Source organism: Macaca nemestrina, chromosome X (genome assembly GCF_043159975.1).
Source record: "Macaca nemestrina isolate mMacNem1 chromosome X, mMacNem.hap1, whole genome shotgun sequence".
NCBI classification, from domain to species: Eukaryota; Metazoa; Chordata; class Mammalia; order Primates; family Cercopithecidae; genus Macaca; species Macaca nemestrina.
The window spans coordinates 111,407,155-111,425,110 of NC_092145.1; the positions used below are offsets into that span (position 1 = coordinate 111,407,155).

Sequence of the window (17,956 nt, forward strand, 5' to 3'; positions counted from 1 at the left end):
GGAGATCTCTGGCTGCAACGTTACTCTCTTTTCCTCACCCTCATCCAGCCTGTCTCCATTTACTGCTGACCAGCCCCTCAAACTGAGTAGAGCTGAAATACTTGCAGATATGTACATGGGTAAACATGTATGGGATTGTGGGTATAGATGAGTAGATAGACGGGGGGATGGGTAAGTGGTTGGATGGACAGATGGATGAATAAGTGGACAGTTGCATGGACTGATGATGGATAGGTTGGCAAATAAATGGATGGATGGATAGGTGGTTGGATGAATAAATGGATAGATAGATTGGTGGGTGGATAGAGGATGGATAGTAGAGATGTAAATGGACAGATGGATAATAGGTCTATGGACAAATGGATGGGTGGAGGAATTAGGTAGATAGGTGGATGGATGGGTTTATGGACAGGTCGGGAGTAAATGGACCAATGGTTAGGGGAATGGATGGATGGGTAGATGAGCTCATGAATGGGAAGGGTAAACAGTGGGAGAAGAAATGATGAGTGGAGCTATGTATGGACAGCAAAGGGCAGAGGATGTCACCCTGCGTGTATTCCAGGTGGGAAGAGATGGGTGGAGGATGGATACATACAGATAGATTGGCAAATAGGCAGATGGGGTGAACTTACACATGGATGAATGAGTGGGTGGGTAGATTAACAACTAAGTGGACAGATGGGTGGGTGGAGGGATGGATAGAGTAATTGGTTGTATGGGTGGGAGAATGGATGGATGGGTAGGTGGAGGAATGGATGTAGAAATGGACAAATCAGGAGTGTGCCAAGTGGGCAAATGGAAGATTACATGGGTGGGTAATCGGATGAAAGGCTAGGCCTGGCCCTGCATTACAGTGCCCCTGTCATCACACTCCTTTAATTAAGATTAAGCATCCCTGGTGTGTGCTGTGTCCAGTGCTATCACCTTTCACATCATGTAATGCTCCAAATGATGCTATCAACTTGGGATAAGTCTCTCCATCTGACAAATGAGGAAACAATGCAAGTCACTTGCTCAAGGATGCAGCAAGTCAGTGGCAAAGGTGGGGTCTGAACCCACCCATAGCCAGCCAGAGGCATTCCATAATCAGTGCTCCTGCCATCCAGAAGCAGAGCCCTCTAGCGGAGGAGGTATGATTTGAGGCCACTGGATGTGGACAGATAAGAGAGACTGCCCCCTCAGAGTGGGGCCTGCCTGAGAGACGACTTGGTAGAGGGGTGGGACCTGGATTGTCCCCCTCTACATTCCCTTTATCCTCATTTCATATCTAAAAACAGGAAGTCGTGTGCTCCAGTCCCACAGCCGAAGTCTTAGAGCTGGGGCTCTAACCCATGCTGCGTCCCTCAAGGGGGCAGCTTCGGAAGCTTGGCCATCTAGAGAAACACTCCCCAGCAATTACCCCCGACTCCTGGCTCTCCTGCCCTTCCACAGTCTGGGGGGCAGGGAGGGGACAGCGCTGCATCATTCCCTGTGGCACTCCGCTCTGGGGCCATTAACAGACGCCTCCCCATCGATCGGATCTGCTAAGTGCTGCTGATTCAGGCGAGTGGGGGTGGGGGCCCCTGGGGGCAGAGGGGGTAGGAGCTGGGCAGGAAGAGAGGGGAGTCCAGGAAGGAGGTGGAGAGAATTGGCAAAGTTCCCTGCCACCCCCATTTTCCAGATGACGCGACTGAGGCCCAACCAGCTTTGTAGGAGGCGGAGTCTCCCCAGGGTCCCTCTCTGGCTGTCCTAGGGGAGGGGGCTCGGGGAGCCACGAGGCCCCTCCCTGCCTCCCTCCATCTCCCGGCAAGCTCGGAGGGGCGGGGAGAGAGAGCCAGAGGAGGAGGAGAACTCAGGCAGCTCTGCAGAGGGGGCCAGGAGCTCGGGTGTTTGGTACCCCCAGCCCCACCGCTGTTGCTGCTGCTGCAACGGGGACACAGGTGAGGACGGCCCGAGAGGGAGGGGGAGGGGGACCACCACTAGCGCTGTCCTCATCTTTCCCTGGTCCAGCCCCCATGCCCTAGCCCATCCTGGGATAGTCCCCAGGGGTCCCACTGGACCTTGCCCTTCCCAGGCCTCCTTCCGGGGACCCTGCGCCCTCTCCCTGCCTATGCCACCTCTCCTACGCCTGGCTGTGGTTGCTTCTCTTCCTCCTGCTGCCGCTGCTGCTACTGCCACTGCCCAGCACACACCGCCAGCCCCTCGGGGTGTGGTTTCCCCAGACCTGCCCCCAACGGTGGGACCCAGCCTTCTCCCGGCCTCCCCTGCCAGCTTCCTGCAAAGCCCAGGAGCCCCCCTCCCCGGAGACACACCCAACTCCCTTTCAACACCCCACCCTCCTCTTAACCCCATTTTGGGGGTAACCCCCTTCCTCTTATTTAGTCTTCATAGATCCCCTGGGTGCTCTGGGACTGTGCCCAACTTCCTAACATTTGAGTCCCAGCTCCTTGGAATTCCCCAGGCCCCTTTTTCCTCCCCGTAGAACTCCTGAGACTGTCGACCAGGCTTTCTTGGCCCCTCTAGATACCCACCTCCCCCAGATAACTCTCAGCCTCTCAAAAAATAACCCAGCCCCCTATCCACCCCTTTGGATAACCTCTTCCCCTCTCCAGCCCTACTAGGCGGCCCTCGCCTCTCCTTTCTTCCCCAGAACTCCTCTAGAGTACAGACATCCCCCCAGGCTATTCTTGGCAACTCTAGGCAGTCCCAAGACACCTTTCAGCCTCTTTACAACCTCCTGGATCCACAGCCACCCCTCCAGATGCACCAGCTGCCTTTCCAGATCCATGAGGGGGGTCTAACCCTCTTATGCTTCCCCTAGAAGCTTGAGGGTGTGGACAACCCTCCTCACCTGTCTCAGCCCCTCTAGAACCCCCACTTCCAGACACTCTCAGTCTCTTTCAAGCACCTCTGGTCCCATTTCTACCCCTCCGGATGCCCCAGTCTCCTCTCCACCTCCACAAAGGAGTTCCAGGCTCTTCTGCCTTCCCTGAGACTCTTGAGAGTGTAGAGAACTCCTCACGTGTTTCTTGGCCCCTCTAGACGCCCCCAGACACCTCTCAGGCACAGGCTAACTCCTTTAGAATCATCTCAGTCTCTCTAAACCCTCCCTCAGCTCCTTCTTGGCCCCATCCCCACACCTCTTTTCTGTTCTCTATGTCCCCAAGTCCCTTCTTAGTCCCTCAGGACATTGCCCAGGCCCCTCCTAGGCTCTGTAAATGTCCCCCAAACTCCTTCCCGTCTCTCTAGTTCTTCCTCCTGGTTCCTCTTGGCCTCTCTAGACACCCCCAGTTTCCTTGTTCAGGTGGCTCAAGGCGTCTCCAAGCCCCCACCATCCTGGAGACAGCCACATTCTCCTACACGCCACCCTCACTAACTCTCCCTGGGCTTGGGGAGCGGCACGATGGCGGCAGGCCTGGCCACGTGGCTGCCTTTTGCCCGGGCGGCAGCGGTGGGCTGGCTGCCCCTGGCCCAGCAGCCCCTGCCCCCAGCACCGGGGGTGAAGACATCTCGAGGAGATGAGGTTCTGGTGGTGAACGTGAGCGGACGGCGCTTTGAGACCTGGAAGAATACGCTGGACCGCTACCCAGATACCTTGTTGGGCAGCTCAGAGAAGGAATTCTTCTACGATGCTGACTCAGGCGAGTACTTCTTCGATCGCGACCCTGACATGTTCCGCCATGTGCTGAACTTCTACCGAACGGGGCGTCTGCACTGCCCACGGCAGGAGTGCATCCAGGCCTTCGACGAAGAGCTGGCCTTCTACGGCCTGGTCCCCGAGCTAGTTGGTGACTGCTGCCTTGAAGAGTATCGGGACCGAAAGAAGGAGAATGCCGAGCGCCTGGCAGAGGATGAGGAGGCCGAGCAGGCCGGGGACGGCCCAGCCCTGCCTGCGGGCAGCTCCCTGCGGCAGCGGCTCTGGCGGGCCTTCGAGAATCCACATACGAGCACTGCAGCCCTCGTTTTCTACTACGTGACCGGCTTCTTCATCGCCGTGTCGGTCATCGCCAATGTGGTGGAGACCATCCCATGCCGCGGCGCTGCACGCAGGTCCTCGAGGGAGCAGCCCTGTGGCGAACGCTTCCCACAGGCCTTTTTCTGCATGGACACAGCCTGTGTACTCATATTCACAGGTGAATATCTCCTGCGGCTGTTTGCTGCCCCCAGCCGTTGCCGCTTCCTGCGGAGTGTCATGAGCCTCATTGACGTGGTGGCCATCCTGCCCTACTACATTGGGCTTTTGGTGCCCAAGAACGACGATGTCTCAGGCGCCTTTGTCACCCTGCGTGTGTTCCGGGTGTTTCGCATCTTCAAGTTCTCCAGGCACTCACAGGGCTTGAGGATTCTGGGCTACACACTCAAGAGCTGTGCCTCTGAGCTGGGCTTTCTCCTCTTTTCTCTAACCATGGCCATCATCATCTTTGCCACTGTCATGTTTTATGCTGAGAAGGGCACAAACAAGACCAACTTTACAAGCATCCCTGCGGCCTTCTGGTATACCATTGTCACCATGACCACGCTTGGGTGAGTGCGGACTCCATGTTGGGGGCTGCCCGATTACACTCACCCTTTCTGTAAAATTAGGAAGTTTAAAGGAATGATCTTCCTCCCTCCCTCCCTCCCTCCCTCCCTCCCTCCCTCCCTTCCTTCCTTCCTCTTTCTTTTTTAGATGGAGTCTTACTCTGTTGCCCAGGCTGGAGTGCAGTGGCAAGATCTCAGCTCACTGCAACCTCTGCTTCCTGGGTTCAAGTGATTCTCCCGCTTCAGAATCCCAAGTAGCTGGGATTACAGGTGCATGCCACCATGGCCAGCTAATTTTTGTATTTTTAGTAGAGATGGGATTTCACCATGTTGGCCAGGCTGGTCTCAAACTCCTGACCTCAGGTGATCCGCCCACCTTGGCCTCCCAAAGGGCTGGGATTACAGGCATGAGCCACCGTGCCTGGCCTCTCTCTCTTTTTGAGCTTCAGTTTGCTAATCTGTACAAACTGAAGGAGCTGGACTTATTCTTCAGATCCCTCCCAGCTCTGACAATGCCTTGATTTTCTAGGTCAGGAGACTTGGGTTCAAGGATTGTCTTAGCTGCTCTCTTTCTGTTGATGTCATTTTCTCATGGCCTCGGTTTTCCCCTCTGTAAAATGGGGAATGCTGATCCCTTCATCATCTAGAGAGGATTCAATGACATCACAGTTGTGAAAGTTCTCTGAATGTTTCTGGTGCGGGATACATAGGTGTTGGCTTTCTAGCACCTCTTTTTCTGTTTTGGGGACCCATGTCTCCCAACCTTCTAGAATTGTCTGCTGTGTGGGGCACTACTTCTGTGCCTTTGTGATTCCTTGATGTTTCCCAGAACAAGATGTTTTCAGCTTTTTTTTTTTTTTTTTTGGTAGATCCCTGCAGAAGAAACAGAGTTCGGATAAAAGTATCAAATGGAATCATTGAACTCATGAGCTTTCTAAAGATACTGTCTAGGGCAGATGCTGTGATCCTTCTCTAAGTTTCCATCACTGGGATTGGGTATACAGTTGGTGCTCAGTATCTGTTGAAGGAATGACTGAATGAGTTGGGTTTGCTCAGTTTCTTCATAGAGGTACAAAAAAAGTTGACTTGGGGTTTCTAAAGCGTAGAAACCCCAAGGCTGGAACTGAGTATTTTGATGGCTTTTACTCTATTCAAGTCCTCACAACAACTCTGTGAGGGTGGATGTCTGCCCATGTCTCATAGTTGAGGACACGGTCTGAGATGACACATCAGAGAGCCAGCAATGGCCAAGTTGGAGAGACTTTTGAGCAGAGTCCTGAATGCTTAAAATGAGTCAAAATACAGAAATAAGGAACAGCCATCCTAGGGCACAGAGAAAAGGCTTAGAGGCTAAAGACTGCAGAGACTGTTTCTGTGGAGGAGTTCTGATTGGTTCTGCGGTCAGAACAAAAGTATGCAGTGTGATCTTGGGCGAGTCAGTTACAGAACCCCCCTGATCTTCAGGGGAGCTCTCTGTGAACAAGTTAGTAAGGTTGGCTTGGCTCTATCTCTATGGGAGGTGGGTGGCATGGAGAAAGACAGGGGGGTTTCAAGGCTCCTCCCTGTTTTGTCATATGTGGACAGTTTTCAAAGATTCCCCTACAGGGAAATGAAAAGGGGTCCTACTTAGACCGGGTAAGAGAGGCAGCCAAAACCAACAAAACACTCAGCCTGGGACTTGAAGCCCTTCGACTGGCCCATGGTGCTGGGACTCTCCTCCTAGGAGGAGGCTGTGTTCACTGTCTGTGACTTCCTCATGCTCCCCTCTGTTGGTTTTCATAGATTTCTAGCTGACTCAGGTGCTTGGTATGTAGCTTGGACAGGGGCAGCAGATGGTAGGGGTTGAGGGCCAGGCCCATTTCTCACTTGACTCCCCAACATTTTACAGAGCAAGAAACTGAGGGACTCAGAAGGTTTGAGTGCCTGGCCAGGGTCACAGAGCTAGCCCGGATTAGATGGGATGGAGTGAGGGACTGAAAGGTAGGTGGGCACTTTTCCTGACCTTGGCCTACCTCCCCTCACTCCAGCTATGGAGACATGGTGCCCAGCACCATTGCTGGCAAGATTTTCGGGTCCATCTGCTCACTCAGTGGCGTCTTGGTCATTGCCCTGCCTGTGCCAGTCATTGTGTCCAACTTTAGCCGCATCTACCACCAGAACCAGCGGGCTGACAAGCGCCGAGCACAGCAGGTAACTGCGCTTTCCATCCGAGCACCTCCCACTCCCTACACCCCAAGCCAGTCTACTTTGGGGCTTACCCACCTGACCTTTTATCTCCTCTCTCTGCAGAAGGTGCGCTTGGCAAGGATCCGATTGGCAAAGAGTGGTACCACCAATGCCTTCCTGCAGTACAAGCAGAATGGGGGCCTTGAGGTGGGTTGGGGCCTGGATTGGGGTTGCAGTGAGCCATAACAGGGGGAGGAAGGTGCTGCCCTTATTGCTCTGCTCCATCCACTCCAGGACAGCGGCAGTGGCGAGGAACAGGCTCTTTGTGTCAGGAACCGTTCTGCCTTTGAACAGCAACATCACCACTTGCTGCATTGTCTAGAGAAGACAACGGTGAGGCCTAATGTGAGGTGGTATAGCAGAATAGAAAGGGGTCCCTCTGAGGCCATGCCAGTTCTCTCCCTTGGATGGGAGGCTCACTACAAATTGTGGAAATCACACAGAGCTTCCTGGAAGAGGCTACAGGAGAGCCAAGCCTTGAAGGATGGGCAAGGGAAGGCAAGAGGGAGCAATTTACAGAAAGGAGAGAACAGCCTGAGCAAAGGCTTGAGGGTGGGATTAGCTCCCATGGGATGCCCCGTGACCCCGCCTCCCTTCTGCCCACAGTGTCATGAGTTCACAGACGAGCTCACCTTCAGCGAAGCCCTGGGAGCCGTCTCGCCGGGTGGCCGCACCAGCCGCAGCACCTCTGTGTCTTCCCAGCCAATGGGACACGGAAGCCTGCTGTCTTCTTGTTGCCCTCGCAGGGCCAAGCGCCGTGCCATCCGCCTTGCCAACTCCACTGCCTCAGTCAGCCGTGGCAGCATGCAGGAGCTGGACATGCTGGCAGGGCTGCGCAGGAGCCCTGCCCCCCAGAGGTAAGCAGCCCTCCTACCTGCTAGCCACAGCTGGGGAAGCTCAGAGCTTAGACCAGAAGCTCTGAGATTCCATGACTCCAGGCCTAGCAAGTCAAGCTCGAACCCAAACCCCTCCCTACTGGAAGCTTGGGCTTATCTTGTCTGGATCTCATTCTTCATCCATTCTTTTTTTTTTTTTTTTTTTTTTTTGAGACAGAGTCTCACTGTCACCCAGGCTGAAGTGCAATGGCGGGATCTCAGCTCACTGCAACCTCCACCTCCTGGGTTCAAGCGATTCTCCTGCCGCAGCCTCATGAGTAGCTGGGGTTACAGGCACATGCCACCATGCCCAGCTAATTTTTGTATTTTTAGTAGAGATGAGGTTTTGCCATGTTACCCAGACTAGTCTCAAACTCCTCACCTCAAGTGATCCACCTGCCTCAGCCTCCCAGAGTGCTGAGATTACAGGCATGAGCCACCTCGCCTGGCCTCTTCATCCATTCTTTCACCAAACATTTATTGAGCACCTATTGTGTGGCAGGCACAGTTGTAGGCAACTTGGATGTGGCAGTCAATGAACAGACAGAAGCCCCTGTATCCTATTCTAGTGGGATAAGACAGTTAACTTCTATTCTAGTGGGATAGGACAGTTAATAAACAAATACATAGATTATATAGCATATCAAACAGCTGTAAATGCCAAGGAGAAAAGTCAGTCAGGGATGGGGGCTAGAAAGCATAGAGCAGGCCAGGTGCGGTGGCTCATGCCTATAATCCCACCACTTTGGGAGGCCAAGGCGAGCGGATAACAGGAGTTCGAGACCAGCCTGGCTAACATAGTGAAACCCTGTTTCTATTAAAAATACAAAATACTAGCTGGGTGTGGTGGTGTGCACCTGTAATCCCAGTTACTTGGGAGGCTGAGGCAGGAGAATCACCTGAACCAGGGAGGTGGAGGTTCCAGTGAGCTGAGATCGCACCATTGCACTCCAGCTTGGGCAACAACAGCAAAACGCTGTCTCAAAAAAAAAAAAAGAAAAGAGAAAAAAAAAAAGAAAAAAAGCATAGAGCAGGTGGTGATGCAGATTTTTTTTTTTTTTTTTTTTTTTTTGAGACGGAGTCTCGCTCTGTTGCCCAGGCTGGAGTGCAGTGGCGCGATCTCAGTTCACTACAAGCTCTGCCTCCTAGGTGCATGCCATTCTCCTGCCTCAGCCTCCTGAGTAGCTGGGACTACAGGCGCCTGCCACCACGCCTGGCTAAGTTTTTGTATTTTTAGTAGGGACAGGGTTTCACAGTGTTAGCCAGGATGGTCTCGATCTCCTGACCTCATGATCTGCCTACCTCGGCCTCCCAAAGTGCTGGGATTACAGGCATGAGCCACCGCGCCTGGCCTTTTTTTTTTTTTTTTTTTTGAGACTGAGTCTTGCTCTCTTGCCAGGCTGGAGTGCAGTGGCTCAATCTCGGCCCACTGCAACCTCTGCCTCCTGGGTTCAAGCGACTCTCCTGCCTCAGGCTCCCAAGAAGCTGGGCCTATAGGCATGCGGCACCACACCCAGCTAATTTTTGTATTTTTAGTAGAGACAGGGTTTCACCATGTTGGCTAGGATGGTATCGATCTCCTGACCTCATGATCCACCCACCTCGGCCTCCCAAAGTGCTGGGATTACAGGCGTGAGCCATCGCGCCTGGCTGCGGTTTTTGGTTTTTCTTTTGAGATGAAGTTTTGCTCTTGTTGCCCAGGCTGGAGTGCAGTGGTGCAATCTCGGCTCACTGCAACCTCTGCCTCCCGGGTTCAGATGATTCTCCTGCCTCAGCCTCCCGAATAGCTGGGATCACAGATGCCCGCCACCATACCCAGCTAGTTTTTTATATTTATTTATTTATTTATTTATTTATTTATTTTTGAGATGGAGTCCTGCTCTGTCGCCCAGACTGGAGTGCAGTGGCGCGATCTTGGCTTACTGCAACCTCTGCCCCCCGGGTTCAAGCAGTTCTCTGCCTTAGCCTCCCAAGTAGCTGGGACTGCAAATGCGTGCCACCATGCCCAGCTAATTTTTGTATTTTTAGTAAAGATGGGGTTTTGCCATGTTGGCCAGGATGGTCTCAATCTCTTGACCTTGTGATGTGGCCACCTCGACCTCCTAAAGTGCTGGGATTACGGGCATGAGCCACTGCACCCGCCAATTTTTTATATTTTTAGTAGAGATGAGGTTTCACCATGTTGGCCAGGCTGGCCTCAAACTCCTGACCTTCAGGTGGTCCACCTGCCTCGGCCTCCCAGAGTGCTGGGATTACAGGCATGAGCCACCACTCTCAGTTGGTGATGCAGTTTTAATAGTGTGGTCAGGGAAGCCTTTACTGAGGTGACAACTGAGCCAAGACCTGAAGGAGGCAAAGGAGTGGGCTATGCAGAGGAAGGAAGAGCTTTCTAAGCAGAGTGAACAGCCTGTGCAAAGGCCTTGAAGCAGATGTGGGTCCACATTAGAGACATAGCAAGGAAGCTATCATGGGTGGAGGAGAGTGAGCTAGGGGGAGAGTGGTAAGAGGCAAACTCAGAAAGGAGTGAGGGTCCCACCTTAGATCCTACTGTAGACACTTTGTAAGGACTTGGACACTGTTAGGAGTAACCATGAGAGAACATTTTCATGTGTATGCTCATTGTGTTCCAGACACTGCTCTGAGCACTTAGTAACATTTTCAATCTCATTTAATCTCCACAGCAACCCTATGGGAGATAGTGTTCATTCCACGCTACAGATGAGAGGAGAGAGGTTTGGAGTGGTTAAAATAGGACCAGGATTTGAACCCAGGACTGTCTGACTCTAGAGTCCTCACTCTTTTTTTTTTTTTTTTTTTTTTTTTTTTTGAGACGGAGTCTCGCTCTGTCGCCCAGGCTGGAGTGCAGTGGCGCGATCTCGGCTCACTGCAAGCTCCGCCTCCCGGGTTCACGCCATTCTCCTGCCTCAGCCTCCCGAGTAGCTGGGACTACAGGCGCCCACAACCGCGCCCGGCTAATTTTTTGTATTTTTAGTAGAGACGGGGTTTCACCATGGTCTCGATCTCCTGACCTTGTGATCCGCCTGCCTCGGCCTCCCAAAGTGCTGGGATTACAGGCGTGAGCCACCGCGCCCGGCGAGTCCTCACTCTTTACCACCATAATTGGGGATGCAGGAGAAGTACTTACGTCCTTAGCAGTGTCAGGGACCCAGTAGGTGCTCAATAAATGCCATGATTGCTATGGCAAGTATTAACTTTTTTTTTTTTTTTTTTTTTTTTTTTGCGACTGAGTCTCACTCTGTTGCCCAGGCTGGAGTGCAGTGGCGCAATTTCGGCTCACTGCAAGCTCCGCATCCTGGGTTCATGCCATTCTCCTGCCTCAGCCTCCTGAGTAGCTGGGACTACAGGTGTCTGCCACCACGCCCAGCTAATTTTTTGTATTTGTAGTAGAGATGGAGTTTCACCATGTTAGCCAGGATGGTCTCAATCTCCTGATCTCGTGATCCGCCTGCCTTGGCCTCCCAAAGTGCTGGGATTACAGGCATGAGCCACCGCGCCTAGCTGATAACTTTTATTTATTTATTTATTTATTTATTTTGTGATGGAGTCTCATTCCGTCGCCCAGGTTGAAGTGCAGTGGTGCAATCTCAGCTCACTGCAACCTCCACCTCCTGGGTTCAAGCAATTCTCCTGCCTCAGCCTCCCAAGTAGCTGGGATTACAGGCATGCGCCACCATGCCCGGCTAATTTTTTGTATTTAGTAGAGACCAGGTTTCACCACGTTGGTCAGGCTGGTCTTGAACTCCTGACCTCAGGTGATCCACCCGCCTTGGCTTCCCAAAGTGCAGGGATTACAGGCATGAGCCACTGCACCCGGCCTAAGATAACTTTTTAAGAGCCTTCCATCTTTTCCACAGCCGCTCCAGCCTCAATGCCAAGCCCCATGACAGCCTTGACCTGAACTGCGACAGCCGGGACTTCGTGGCTGCCATTATCAGTATCCCTACCCCTCCTGCCAACACCCCAGATGAGAGCCAACCTTCCTCCCCTGGTGGCGGCAGCAGGGCCGGCAGCACCCTCAGGAACTCCAGCCTGGGTACCCCTTGCCTCTTCCCTGAGACCGTCAAGATCTCTTCCCTGTGAGGGGTAGACCTGCCCATTCAGAAGGTCCTCTTCATTTTTGGGAAATCCTTTCCAAAGCCATATTTTTGGGAGGCAGAGAGAGGCAGGCTTGGACACCCCTTCTGCCCCCCTACTGAGAACTATGCAATGGAGTTTCATGAAATGGTCCACATAGTGGGGAAGTAGCCAGGAAATGGGAAACTTCCCCCCACCCCAGACATTTTTCCTGGTGGGAGCTGAAGCACTGGGCTTCCACAGGCCCCTGGCCTCCTTGCCCCAGCACACTGGGACTGGCCCCACTCTCCCAGCTGGACTCCTGCATGCTCCTCCCCTTGGGCTCTCAGTTGAAGGTAAAGCTTTGATCTGATATCTGAGGTCTGGCCTAAGAAGGAGAGTTGAGATTTCCACCTCCCTCTGGCTGGGATATGGAGCTTTGGAGGTTCAGAGAAGAGAACCCTCACCTCTGATCTGGCCTCTACACGAGGTCCTCACCCTCTATCTGGCCCAACAATTCCCAGATTCTGAAGCTTGGAATGCAAACACAGGCTTCATGGGCTGTGGCCTCTGCAGTGACCTGCCATCCCCAGGCCTTGCCTGAGGGGTCAGGCTGCCTCTCCCAACACACAGATAGCACAAATTCTACCATCCCCTTCCCTGGCTGCTGGAAATGGGACCCCGCAACCCTGTCCTCTGCCGGGCCCCCAGCAAACTCTAGCAATAGCAGCTGCTGCCGTGTCATTATGCAAAGCCTCTGACCAGTTTGCTGCAGCATTTACATCTGCCCTAATCAGAGGGGCCACCTCTAACTCCTCCTCCTTCTCTCTTCTCCTCTGGTTTGCCTCCTTCCTGGGTTGGGCTGGAGTCTGGACTGGCCAAGATAAGAGCCTGGCAACCAGCAAGAGCTGGGCTGTATTTGGAGATCATGGGCTGATTCCATGTTCTTGGGCAAGAGTCCAGAAGCATCAGGGGCTCAGGCCTGGGATGTTTTTGAACTTTGGGAGTTATAGGAGACAGGAGGAACTTCTCCTCCTCCTCCCCTACAATTCCTTTTCCCATATTCCTTTCTTCTCCCTCTTGGGTCACCTTCCAGAACTCTGCTCTCAGGCTGAAATCTGGCATCATCTCAGGTTCCCTGTCCCCAGCACTGTCCCCATGGAGCTGGCGGCTGACAAAGATGTAGTTTCCATCAGTCAATAAAACCTGAGAGGAGAGATGAGGACTGAGTATCTCCTGGCTCTGTGGATTTGGGGGCTGGGTTGGGCTTGGGGGTTGAAAACACTCTGATTTCAATCCCTTTTGGCTAGGAGAAGGGCAGGTATGGGTCAAGGTATGGGAGATGGATGGTTGGTGATGTATTCTGGAAGACGGGGATCCAGGAGAAATGAAAGAACGTGGTTTGAGGAGTCCATCTACAGCCAGTGAGGCAGGCCAGGGGGTCCTGAGACATTCCTCCTTGGATATCATCTGCGCCAGCTTCCTGATTCACAGATGGGGAAACTGAGACCCAGAGAAACACATAGAGGAGACTTAAACCCAGGCTTCCTGACAGCAAACAACTCTGAATTTAACCCTAATAAAAGCATCACTTGGTTTGGTGAATTTCCTTTCCTTATGGACGCCCCCTACATTCTCTCTTCTGGGCTACTGGCTACACTAGGTTAGTGTGTGGCTGAGTTCTGTAGAGCACTGAGCAGACAGACCATGGATTCAGGTTGATCTGGGTTCCAGTCCCTGGGTGAGAGAATCATTTACCTTCTCTTGCCTCAGGTTGCTAATCTGTGAAATAGGGATAATTCATTTAGTCACCAAATATTTATTAACTTCCATTATGTGCCAGCCCTAGGGATACAAAGGTGGGCAAAGTAGACATTGTCTCTGATGTATAGTTGAGCATGGAAGGCAGACAAGTAATTACAACATGGTGTGGCAGAACTAAGATCCATGGGTTATAGAAGCATGCAGATGGCAGGAGAACTTAACCTGGCCAACACACAAGGAATGAGTTGGAGTTAGCCAGGCAGCAAATCAAAGGATGCAATGTTCTGGGCAGAGGGAACAGCATGTGCAATGACCTGGAGGTTAGAGAGTGAGCTCAGGCCTTTGGGGAACTGAAAGTATTTCAGTCCAGCTGGGGAGGAGAGTGTGGGGCTGAGGAGAGGAAGGATGGAGAGGTAGGCCAGATAACAAAAAGCTTTGACGCTATGACGCGAATTTTGAACTTCATCCTAAAGATAGTGGGGACTTCTAAAGGCTTTTAAACAGAAAAGTCATGATGAAGTTTGTGTTTCAGAATGATCATTCTGGCTATGGAGAGTAGATATAGAGAAACAGTCCTGGAAGGAAGAAAAGTAGGGAGGAGGCTTTTATAATAGTTTAGGTGGTAGGGGACAGTGGCTTCGACTAGAGTAGTGGCAGTAGAATTGGAGAGTCTAGAGATTTGGGAGGTAGAATTGGCAGGACTTGGGATTGACAGGCATGTGGGAGTTGAGGAAGAGGGAGCAGTCAAGGTTGACTCCCAGGTTCTGGCTTGGACAACAGCTGGATGGGAGTGCTATTCCCTGGTAAAGGGAACATCAAAGCTGTTAGCACTCAGTGCTAGGTACATAGTAAGTACTTGGTGAAGGGTAGCCATGATTACTATCTTGAGTTCAGTTTTAGATGTGTAGTGAGTGAAATATATGGGGCTAGGGTGAGATGGTCATGAGAAGATTCAATGTGATAATGTGCATCTGGCACAGAGCCATGAACACAACAGGCCTGGTAAACATGAAAGTCCCCTCCTCCCATTAAGTCTCATGAGCAGAAAACACTACTTAGAACCCATTTATTACTTACAGCTTTCAGGGAAGAACTTCAACTAGGGTTAGTATCTGAAGGGAGGCAAGGCTATACTCAAAACAGCTTTCCCATGGTCTCTTTCAGTCAACCTGTTGTATGGCTTGTCTCCTAAGACTGGAAGTGAACTCCAAATACCTTCTTGGTTCATCAGCTCATCTGAACCCCATAACCATTCCCTGAGGTAGTCTGGGCAGGCATTATCATTCCCGTTTTACACATGGGTAATCTCAAAAGCAACACAATGACTTGCTCAAGATCATACAGTTGGTAATGGTCCATCTGTGCCTGGAACTGAGGTCTTTCTGGCTCCAAAGCCTACGATCCTTCCACTGCACCACCATGCAGACTACTTTATTGAACACTTCCTATGTGCTGGGCACAACACCAGGCCCTTCAGAAGCATTAATCTCTGATCCTCAGATTGGAATTATCATTGCCAATTTATAGAATAGAAATTGAGGATGGGTGCTCACTTCGCACCACATATACTAAACTTAGAACGATACAGAGAAGATTAGCATGGCACTATGCGAAAGGATGACACGCAAATACGTGAAGCGTTCTATAAAAAAGTAAACAACAATAACAAAAATTGAGGACGGGGTGGGAGTTAAATGACTGACAAAGATCAATCAGACAGGAAGGGCAGAGCTAGAATTAGCGTGTAGCTCTCCAGCTACTCAATAGCAGGGATTCTGCCAACCCCATTTCGAGACGCTGACTGGTGACAGAGCTGATTCATAAACCTCGATCGACCCAAGCAAACTCAGTTTTACAAAAAGGCTGGGCTTGGCCAGGCGCGGTGACTCACGCCTGTAATCCCAGCACTCTGCGAAGCCGAGGCGGGAGGATCGCTTGAGCCCAGGAGGTGGAGATCAGCCTGGGCAACATAGCGAGACTTTGTCCCTACAAAAAAGTGAAAAAAAAATTAGCCGGGCGTAGTGGTGCGCGCTTGCGGTTCCAGCTATTCGGGAGACTGAGGCGGGAGGATCGCTTGAACCTGGGAGTTGGAGTTTGCAGTGAGCTATGATCGCGCCACCGCATTCCAGCCTGGGCGACAGAGTGAGACCCCCGTCTCGATTAGAGGGGGGGAAAAAAAAAAAAAAAAAAAAAAAAAAAAAAAAAAAAAAAGGCTGGGCTGCGCCTGCGCACTAGCCATAGGGCCGGGGAGGTCAACCCGAGGGCGAGAGTGCTGTGGTGCCAGAGAAGGCGTGTCTGTTTCCCAAACAACCACTGTCCCCACGGTGCTTGTCTGTCCCAAGGTTGGTCGGTATGACGCGAGTGACGGCGTCTTTTAGCCAATCACCGCAGAACTCAGGCTGTTGCCGGGGTGAAGCGGTGTCCGCCTCCCCCGGAAGGATATTGGTGGGTGGGTGGGACCGGAAGTGACGCTACAGGGGAATGCTATGCTCTGGGAGTGTTGATGTTTTCCAGTCATTCCGGCTGACAGCGTTCAAGTTGGAAGCCTGGAGGGGAGGTGTTTTTCCTGTCGTACGTGGGACAGGCCACGCTGTCCGTCCGCAGTACCGACGACTGCGAGTCAGAGCTTCGGGGAGAAAAGTGAAGAGCAAGACGGGACCGACGGGGAGAAAGGCTGGGAACCAGGGTGTCGACTTTGACTGAAATTTGAGACGGAGGGCACCGGAGGGCGAGCACTCGCCTGTGATTGGCCCGTGGGCGTCGTCGAGGACCCACGCAGCTGCTCAATTGGTTGGTGTTCGCAATTGTTGTGGCTGCGGCGGCGATTTTGCCCACGTACTTCCGAGCAAGGGGCGGGGCTGTGCCCTGGCGCGCGTGCGCAGCGCCCCGGGGCCCCACCCGGTAGTGCAAGAACCTGCAAGGGGGCGGAGCGAAGAGGTGCTTGTTTTGGTTCTGTTTCCTTTGAAGCAGAAGGCCGGAACAAGCGTAGCAATAAATTTGCTGGACTTGGAGAGAAGGTTCCGACAAACTCGCCGCACTGCCTTCATCTTGGACTTTACATCCGGGTTCTCCTCCCGGCGTGACCCGCGCGCCGCCGCCGCCGCCGCCGCCGAGGGTTCTCGAACCGGTGCCGCGATCCCTTTATCCGGGTTTCGCCGTTCCCGTCGTGCTTAGCGCACTACACTAGCCCCCCCTCATCCGGGTTCTCTCCCGGCGTGCCTCGCGCCGGGTTTGTTGGGGGGTACTCGGCGGTGCAGCCATGACTATACTCCCCAAAAAGAAGCCGCCGCCTCCCGACGCCGACCCCGCCAACGAGCCGCCGCCGCCCGGGCCGCTGCCCCCGGCGCCGCGGCGCGGCGGGGGTGTGGGCGTGGGCGGCGGCGGCACGGGCGTGGGCGGCGGCGATCGCGACCGTGACTCCGGCGTCGTGGGGGCCCGTCCGCGAGCTTCGCCACCGCCTCAAGGCCCGCTACCAGGACCGCCGGGCGCACTTCATCGCTGGGCGCTGGCCGTGCCGCCTGGTGCAGTGGCGGGTCCCCGGCCACAACAGGCTTCTCCACCTCCTTGCGGGGGCCCAGGTGGTCCCGGCGGCGGTCCCGGCGACGCGCTGGGCGCAGCGGCGGCGGGTGTGGGTGCCGCGGGCGTGGTGGTGGGTGTGGGTGGTGCCGTAGGCGTGGGCGGCTGCTGCTCCGGGCCTGGGCACAGCAAGCGGCGACGTCAAGCTCCCGGGGTTGGCGCGGTTGGCGGGGGCAGTCCCGAGCGTGAGGAGGTCGGCGCAGGCTACAACAGTGAGGACGAGTATGAGGCGGCTGCAGCACGCATCGAGGCTATGGACCCTGCCACTGTCGAGCAGGTAAGAGCTGCGGGATGAGGGGTGGGCGGCTACGGCAGATGGGACCCCCAGACTGTGAAGAGCCTCAAGGAAGGCTGTTTGAGATCGCCCCAAGGGATTTAGGCGTTTTCACTGGGCCTGATAGTCTTCTCTGGTGGTAGGGGTGTGAGATGCCTTCTTTCCTCCCCTCCAGGGATTTGGGGCTAGAGGCCTACGATAAGGTGGCAGACTTAAAGATGGGATCCGAGGCCTCTTTTAGGGTCTGTAATCGTCATTTCAGTCCTTGGGACCTCATCTTGTAGGGCCAATAGGTGGGAATTCTCCAAGAGACACAGGTAGGATCGCGCCCCTCTTGAGCAGGAGTCTCAGGTCTTCCAAAAGACCTAGGTCTGTGTTCAGTGGCTTAAGAGCTCTTTTCCTTTGGGATAGAAGTTTGAGATTCCTCCTCCAGGAAAGTCAAATAAGGTGGAGACCTCAGAGATCGGGTCTGAACATCCCCAAGGAGCCTAAGCCCTTTCAAGAGTCTAAGACACTCTGCATGTAGGACAGTCCTCTCCTGCTTCGCTAGGTAACACGGCACAGGACCACTGAATAGCCAGACCTGAGACCTCAAGGGTCCTAAGTCTGTCTTCAGGGGCCTGAGAGTCCTTATTGTAGAATCAAGGTCCTGACACACACACACCCC

The 17,956-nt window shown here is 53.4% G+C and overlaps 2 protein-coding genes and 1 non-coding gene across 10 annotated transcripts in view; all 3 read left to right on the forward strand.

Moving 5' to 3' along the window:
• The first annotated feature begins 23 nt into the window (after nucleotides 1-23).
• Nucleotides 24-12,900, forward strand: LOC105493917 (potassium voltage-gated channel subfamily D member 1). 3 transcript variants are annotated; one of them, XM_071088990.1, is made up of 7 exons: nucleotides 24-1,542; nucleotides 1,661-4,503; nucleotides 6,528-6,690; nucleotides 6,790-6,873; nucleotides 6,961-7,059; nucleotides 7,333-7,583; nucleotides 11,477-12,900. In XM_071088990.1, the coding sequence occupies exons 2-7, from the start codon at nucleotides 3,383-3,385 to the stop codon at nucleotides 11,700-11,702; spliced, it is 1,944 nt and encodes a 647-aa protein (XP_070945091.1). In that variant the 5' UTR covers nucleotides 24-1,542; nucleotides 1,661-3,382; the 3' UTR covers nucleotides 11,703-12,900. The 3 variants fall into 3 exon arrangements, with proteins under 3 accessions (XP_070945091.1, XP_070945092.1, XP_011760212.1); XM_011761910.3 differs by lacking the exon at nucleotides 24-1,542 and having other exon boundaries at nucleotides 3,479-3,620; nucleotides 3,707-4,503; XM_071088991.1 differs by lacking the exon at nucleotides 24-1,542 and having other exon boundaries at nucleotides 1,596-4,503.
• A 2,084-nt stretch (nucleotides 12,901-14,984) lies between these two features.
• LOC112428911 (U6 spliceosomal RNA) lies at nucleotides 14,985-15,091 on the forward strand. Its single transcript, XR_003020972.1, has one exon. It is a non-coding gene; the product is annotated as a U6 spliceosomal RNA (small nuclear RNA).
• Nucleotides 15,092-16,235: 1,144 nt separating this feature from the next.
• LOC105493915 (OTU deubiquitinase 5) overlaps nucleotides 16,236-17,956 on the forward strand; it is a 35,408-nt gene continuing 33,687 nt past the window's right edge. For 3 of the 6 annotated variants that reach the window (XM_071088497.1, XM_071088499.1, XM_071088498.1), the window contains exon 1: nucleotides 16,236-17,292. In XM_071088497.1, coding sequence (XP_070944598.1) covers nucleotides 16,699-17,292 — 594 coding nt within the window. In that variant the 5' untranslated portion in view covers nucleotides 16,236-16,698. The remainder of the gene's footprint in view (nucleotides 17,293-17,956) is intronic. The other 3 variants (XM_071088501.1, XM_071088502.1, XM_071088500.1) reach the window with 2 other exon arrangements.

Coding starts and splice junctions, on each gene's coding strand:
- LOC105493917 (XM_071088990.1), top strand. CDS start 3,383: ATGGCGGCAGGCCTGGCCACGTGGCTGCCTTTTGCCCGGGCGGCAGCG. Junction 6,691..6,789: donor ACAAGCGCCGAGCACAGCAG/GTAACTGCGCTT, acceptor CTCTCTCTGCAG/AAGGTGCGCTTGGCAAGGAT. Junction 6,874..6,960: donor AGCAGAATGGGGGCCTTGAG/GTGGGTTGGGGC, acceptor CATCCACTCCAG/GACAGCGGCAGTGGCGAGGA.